Below are 7,379 nucleotides of genomic sequence, written 5' to 3'. Positions count from 1 at the left end.
CAAGCTCATGCTCACGGAGCTTTCCAAACAGAATTGGCATTGACATCTGAGTGAGGTTCTGAGACTCTGATATGGCAGTCACCTTTGGTTGCCAAGACCTGTCTAATGATTTTAAAATTTTCACATTTAGTTCATCAGTATCAAAAGTCTTACCCAACCCTGTTAAGTGGTGCACAATATGAGTGAAACGCTTTTGAACATCAGAGATTGTTTCTCTAGGTTGCATTCTGAACATCTCATATTCCTGAATGAGAGTGTTCTTCCTTGTGCGTTTCATGTCCTCTGTTCCTTCATGAGTGACTTTGAGGACTTCCCACATTTCCTGTGCTGTCTTACACACTGAAATTCTATAAAACTCATCAAGTACAACAACAGATGAAATTATATTGCGAGCTTTAATATCAAACTAAGCTCGTCTATTTTCTTCAGTAGTCCAATTAAAATATGGTTTTTCTACCTCTACACCATCAACTGTGCTCTTAGGAATATAAGGACCATTTTATACAGCTTCCCAGATGCCTCTATCAACAGACCCCATAAAAATTTCCATTCTAACTTTCTAGAAGGCATAGTTATCACCAGTAAAAAGTGGAGGTCTGTTAATTGAAGCACCCTCAGCATATACAAGGTTTTGTTTATGACCGGCCAATTTTGCAAATATTTTTGAAAAACTATCAAAGCAAGCTCTGATACCAATTGTTGGAACAATCGGTATCGTTCTGAGATAGAGTATGACGCAACTGAATAAAACTTAGAGTAAGCGGAAAGTGTGTTCGGTCACTTTTAAAAGGAAGTTGGTCCTTTTTTGCAAAACAATTTTCTTTCAGAAAATTAATCGAACAGTTTGAGTGCAGGAAAAAGTAACAAGTGCAGGGAGTAGAAAAATCACACAAGTAATTTTTATACTGGTTCGATTCAGAAGAATCTACGTCCAGTCCTTAATCACTATAAACAGTGGTTAACAGTTCCACTAAAAAGATGTTTCTCAGATTACAATTATAGTGAATTAAAAAGCAAATAAATAAACCTTCCTTCGACGAGCGAACTGGAAGAAGACCACTCTGCCAACTCGAAGAGAAATGCTCCGGCAATCGACCAACGATTCGTGAGCTTCTCCTGTTCACGAGACCAGGCAGAGTACCTTGCTAACTCGAAGAGAGTCTGCTCCGACTATCGACACTTGATACGCGAGCCTCTCCTTTCACGAGACCAAGCAAGGGAACTTTGAACAAAGCTTCTGAGAACTTTCCTCTGACAAAAAGTGTTCTATTAAGCTTCTCAGTTCAAAAACGTTACCTCTGAAAATTACAGAAGCCAAATATATAGCCAATTTCACTGAATGCCAAAGGTCAGGTCCCAACTGCCATGAATAATCGATTATTCTAAGTGATAATCGATTATTGAAGTCCATTACAGGGTTTTCAAAAAGTGATAATCGATTATTCAAGTATGACTTGTGATAATCGATTATTGCTTCATGATAATCGATTATTCTAGTACAAAATGCAAGTGATAATCGATTATAGCTTATCCATAATCGATTATTCCAGTGAAAAATACAAGGTTTAAGATTTTCCTACTACACCCAATTTCTACAAGTTGCTTTTTTAAATAATTCTAATGTTCTCTTCAAATAACACTTCTTGCACTATCATCAAAACAATTCTTCAGGATTTACCAATACTCCTTATTGGTAACAGTTGGGGTGTTAGTGGTAGTGGTTGTGGTGTTGGTGGTGGTGGAGGTGGTGCGGTCGCGGTGGTGGTGGTGGCGGTGGCGGTGGTTGTGGTGGTGGAGGTGCTGGTGGTGGTGATGGTGGTGGTGTTAGTGGATGTGGTGTTAGTGGTGGTTGTGGTGGTGGTGACGGGGCTGGTGGTGATTGTGGTTTTGGGGGCGGCGGCGGTGGCGGCGGCGGTGGCAGTGGCGATAGTGATGGTTGCGGTGACGGCGGTGGCAGCGATGATGGCGACGGTGATGGTGGCGGTGGTGGTTGTAGCAGTGGTGGTGGCGGTGACGGTGGCAATGTTTGTAGTGGTGGTGTCGGCGACGGCGGCGTTGGTGGTGGTTTTTGTGGTGGCAGTGGGGGTGGCGGTGGCAGTGGTGGTGGTGGTTGTGGCGGTGGTTGTTGTTGTAATTGTGGTGGTGGCGGTGGTTGTTGTGGTAATTGTGGTGGTGGCGGTGGTTGTGGTCGTGGTGGTGGCAGTGACGGTGGCGACGATAGTGACGAGGATGGTGAAGGTGGTGGTGGTGACAGCGGTGGTGGTGACGATAATGGTAGCGACGGTGGTGGTGATAGCGGTGGTGTTGACGAAGGTGGTGGCGACGATGGTTGTGGTGGTGGTTGTGGTGGCGGTCGTGGTGGTGTTAGGGATGGTGCTGGTTGATGAGTTCCTCCAGCAAAGAATCAGTGTAAAAACCGTGACACATCAGAGTTGAATGAAAGCTGCATTGCTAATGGATGAACCGTGGAAGTGAATGGTGGTTGTAGATCGGAATGGTTGAGATCTCAAGNAAGTGATAATCGATTATTCAAGTATGACTTGTGATAATCGATTATTGCTTCATGATAATCGATTATTCTAGTACAAAATGCAAGTGATAATCGATTATAGCTTATCCATAATCGATTATTCCAGTGAAAAATACAAGGTTTAAGATTTTCCTACTACACCCAATTTCTACAAGTTGCTTTTTTAAATAATTCTAATGTTCTCTTCAAATAACACTTCTTGCACTATCATCAAAACAATTCTTCAGGATTTACCAATACTCCTTATTGGTAACAGTTGGGGTGTTAGTGGTAGTGGTTGTGGTGTTGGTGGTGGTGGAGGTGGTGCGGTCGCGGTGGTGGTGGTGGCGGTGGCGGTGGTTGTGGTGGTGGAGGTGCTGGTGGTGGTGATGGTGGTGGTGTTAGTGGATGTGGTGTTAGTGGTGGTTGTGGTGGTGGTGACGGGGCTGGTGGTGATTGTGGTTTTGGGGGCGGCGGCGGTGGCGGCGGCGGTGGCAGTGGCGATAGTGATGGTTGCGGTGACGGCGGTGGCAGCGATGATGGCGACGGTGATGGTGGCGGTGGTGGTTGTAGCAGTGGTGGTGGCGGTGACGGTGGCAATGTTTGTAGTGGTGGTGTCGGCGACGGCGGCGTTGGTGGTGGTTTTTGTGGTGGCAGTGGGGGTGGCGGTGGCAGTGGTGGTGGTGGTTGTGGCGGTGGTTGTTGTTGTAATTGTGGTGGTGGCGGTGGTTGTTGTGGTAATTGTGGTGGTGGCGGTGGTTGTGGTCGTGGTGGTGGCAGTGACGGTGGCGACGATAGTGACGAGGATGGTGAAGGTGGTGGTGGTGACAGCGGTGGTGGTGACGATAATGGTAGCGACGGTGGTGGTGATAGCGGTGGTGTTGACGAAGGTGGTGGCGACGATGGTTGTGGTGGTGGTTGTGGTGGCGGTCGTGGTGGTGTTAGGGATGGTGCTGGTTGATGAGTTCCTCCAGCAAAGAATCAGTGTAAAAACCGTGACACATCAGAGTTGAATGAAAGCTGCATTGCTAATGGATGAACCGTGGAAGTGAATGGTGGTTGTAGATCGGAATGGTTGAGATCTCAAGCTTCAGACGGCTTCCAATGGTTGGAAGAAAGCTTGGAGGTGGAGAAAAGATTAGAGAAAGGTGACTTTGGCCAGAGTCTCTCGGCTGATAAGAATTCAGTAATGAAGAGAAAATTTCTCATAAGATCCAAAGTGATTTACAAGATGATGCCATGAATTTATAGTAAATTCATAAGGCATGTGCGGAAAGGATGACTTCCGTATTTTGTGGATCTAATGCCACGTATACAAGCAATGCTAAAAACGTGAATGAATTCTAGAAGAAAAACATGTGTAGCACGAGCTAAATGTGTTATATCTGAAAAAAAATGAGCTATGGTGCTACTTATTAAAAAGAGAGGGGTGCGCCAGCAATGTTGGATATCAAGTTGACAATCCTGCCCCTTTGTCTTGGATCTTTATATTCCATGCAAAGTGAAGAAAGAGAACCTGTCCAGTTGTATGTCTTGCAACTCTTGTTGAAGCTTCCTTGCCATGCTTCTAGTAATGGGTCCATGACCTAAGTCATCATCTCCTCCCCCTTGAAGAGGATTTGTCCTCAAATCCAGATCATCATCTATATCAAAACCTGTAAAAGGACGAAGGTCAGAAACATTAAAGGTAGAATGGACACCATATTCCGATGGAAGGTTTAATTGGTAAGCATTGTTGTTGACCTTCTTAAGGATTTTAAAAGGACCATCTCCTCTAGGACTTAATTTGGACTTCCTTTGAATAGGAAATCTATCCTTTCTAAGATGAAGCCAAACTAAGTCACCTTCATTGAAAATGACTTCCCTTTTACCCTTATTGTTGTACTTAGCATATCTCTCATTTTGTTGTTGTATTTGATTGCTAATCCTCTCATGAAAAGTTTTAATAAATTTGGACTTAGAAATTCCCTCTTGATGAACAAATTCATTTGAAGAAGGTAAGGGAATCAAATCCATAGGAGTGAGAGGATTAAAACCATATACAACCTCAAAAGGAGAGATTTTAGTAGTTCTATGAACTACCCTATTGTAAGCAAACTCCACATGTGGAAGGTACTCATCCCAAGATTTATGGTTTCCTTTAAGGACTACTCTCAACAAAGTAGATAGAGATCTATTTACTACTTCAGTTTGACCATCTGCTTGAGGATGGCAAGTAGTAGAAAAAGAAAGCTTAGTTCCTAATTGAGACCATAAGGTTCTCCAAAAGTGACTAAGAAATTTTGAATCTCTATCCGAAATAATGACTCGAGGTAATCCATGAAGGCGAACCACATCTCTAAAGAATAACCTAGCCACATTGCTTGCATCATCTACCTTGTGGCATGGTATAAAATGTGCCATTTTACTAAAACGATCCACCACCACAAGTTTTTGGTAGTCCAAAGACAAAATCCATGCTAATATCTTCCCAAAGAGTTGAAGCAATTGGCAAGGGAGTATAAAGACCATGAGGCATTGCTCTAGATTTGGATGCTAAACATGTAATGCACTTAAAACAATGCCTTTGGACATCTCTTCTCATGTGGGGCCAAAAGAATTTCTCTTTTAGGATGCTTAAGGTTTTATCTACCCCAAAATGGCCCATCAATCCTCCCTCATGCATCTCTTTGACAAGGAGTTTCCTATGTGAACCTTGGGGTATACAAAGTTTTCCTTCTTTAAAAAGATATCCCTCTTTCACATAGAATCCTCCTTGTGGTTTTTGTAAACATTCCTCATACAATGTGGAAAACTCACTATCTTGAGCATACAATGCTTTTATGTTATCAAACCGAAGAATTTGAGCTCCTAGAGTGGCTAGTAAAACATTCCTTCTTGACAAAGCATCCGCCACTACATTAGACTTGCCTTTCTTGTATTTGATAACATAAGAGAATTGTTCAATGAATTCCAACCACTTAGCATGTCTCTTTTGCAACTTGTGTTGACTCTTCAAATATTTGAGTTACTCATGATCACTATGAATGATAAATTCTTTAGAAACAAGATAATGTTCCCAAGTTTGAAGAGCCCTCACAAGAGCATAGAGTTCTTTGTCATAGGTGGGGTAATTACAAGAGGCACCATGAAGTTTTTCACTAAAATATGCAATGGGGTGTCCTTCTTGTAATAATACAGCATCTATGCCAAATCCAGAAGCATCACATTCTAACTCAAAAGTTTTAGAAAAATTGAGTAAAGCTAGAATGGGTGCTTGAGTGAGCTTCTCTTTGAGTAGCTCAAAAGCTTTTTGATGTTTTTCCCCCCAATGGAATATAACATCCTTTTTCACCAACTCATTGAGAGGTGAAGCAAGACTAGAGAAGTTAGGCACAAATCTTCTATAAAAACTTGCCAATCCATGAAAACTCCTAACTTCTCCTACATTCTTTGGGGGTGGCCAATCTTGAATGGCCTTGATTTTCTCAAGATCCACATGAACCCCATCTTTAGTAACCACAAACCTAAGAAAGATGACACTATCAACACAAAAGGTGCATTTGTCAAGATTTGCAAACAATTTATTGGTTCTAAGAATTGTTAAAACAACTCTCAAATGTTGTTCATGAATTTGCAAATCTTGACTATATACCAATATGTCATCAAAATAAACAACTACAAACCTCCCAATGCAATCCCTTAAGATATGATTCATAAGTCTCATGAATGTACTTGGGGCATTAGTAAGAACAAAAGGCATTACTAACCATTCATATAATCCAAACTTAGTCTTAAAAGCAGTTTTTCACTCATCACCCTCTTTGATTCTTATTTGGTGATATGCACTTTTAAGATCTATTTTTGAAAAGATTTGAGCCCCATGTAATTCATCCAACATATCATCAAGTCTAGGGATGGGATGTCTATATTTTATTGTGATGTTGTTGATAGCCGTACAATCACAACACATCTGCCAATTGCCATCCTTTTTGGGTACCAACAAGACAGGTACAACACATGGGCTTAAGCTCTTTTGAACCCAACCCTTGTCTAGTAAATCTTGGACTTGTGACTCAATCTCTTTTGTTTCTTGGGGATTGGTCCTATAAGCAGGCCTATTAGGAAGAGTTGCCCCTGGCATAAAGTCAATTTGATGTTTTATTCCCCTTAAAGGTGGAAGCCCAATAGGAATATCTTTGGGAAATAGGTCATCAAATTCCTTCAAAAGATTTTGGATTGAAAGAGATAGAGTAGAAGTCTTAGACTCACTAGATGTACATGTGAGTGTTCCTTGACAAAGGAGAAGATAGGAAGGTTGCTCAACTTGAAGTGTATTTATCAAAGTCTTTTTATTTAAAAGGACTTCATGTTGAGTAACCTTGTGGGAGGGAACACTAGACCCCCACTCTTCTTGTTTAGCCCTAGAGACTAACTCTTTCTTGTTCTTGGGACCTTGTTTTCTCTTTTGTTCTTTTTCTTGGTCCCTAGTTGCCTTCATTTGTGCTTGATCCTTTGCAACTTGAGTAGGTGTCAAAGGATGAAGCACAAATTTCTTATCTCCTTTGTGCACAGTTATGGTGTTGGTAAGACCATGATGAATAGTTTCATGATCAAATTGCCATGGTCTTCCCAACAACACATGACAAGCTTCCATGGGAACTATATCACAAATTACTTCATCTTGAAAGTTCCCAATGGAAATTGCCAATTTAGCTAGATTCTTGACAGTTATATCCCCATCTTCATTTATCCAATGAAGTTTGTAAGGTTTTGGATGAGGTATAACTTCAAGATTTAGCTTTTCAACCAGCTTTGTGCTACAACAATTGCAACAAGAACCACTATCAACAATGAGAGAACAATATTTGTCTTGAATCTTACATCTTGT

The 7,379-nt window shown here is 41.6% G+C and overlaps 2 protein-coding genes across 2 annotated transcripts; both read left to right on the top strand.

The window, feature by feature from the left end:
• Positions 1-1,812: 1,812 nt before the first annotated feature.
• LOC106755461 (ctenidin-3-like) lies at positions 1,813-2,384 on the top strand. The gene is made up of 2 exons (XM_014637623.1): positions 1,813-2,024; positions 2,204-2,384. Exons 1-2 carry the CDS (start codon positions 1,813-1,815, stop codon positions 2,382-2,384), a joined length of 393 nt encoding a protein of 130 aa, XP_014493109.1.
• A 514-nt stretch (positions 2,385-2,898) lies between these two features.
• On the top strand, positions 2,899-3,470 carry LOC106755460 (ctenidin-3-like). Its single transcript, XM_014637622.1, has 2 exons — positions 2,899-3,110; positions 3,290-3,470. The coding sequence occupies exons 1-2, from the start codon at positions 2,899-2,901 to the stop codon at positions 3,468-3,470; spliced, it is 393 nt and encodes a 130-aa protein (XP_014493108.1).
• The last annotated feature ends 3,909 nt before the right edge of the window (positions 3,471-7,379 follow it).

This window comes from Vigna radiata, unplaced genomic scaffold, assembly GCF_000741045.1.
Source record: "Vigna radiata var. radiata cultivar VC1973A unplaced genomic scaffold, Vradiata_ver6 scaffold_411, whole genome shotgun sequence".
Lineage (NCBI taxonomy): Eukaryota > Viridiplantae > Streptophyta > Magnoliopsida > Fabales > Fabaceae > Vigna > Vigna radiata.
This window is presented reverse-complemented; position numbering and strand designations above follow the sequence as displayed.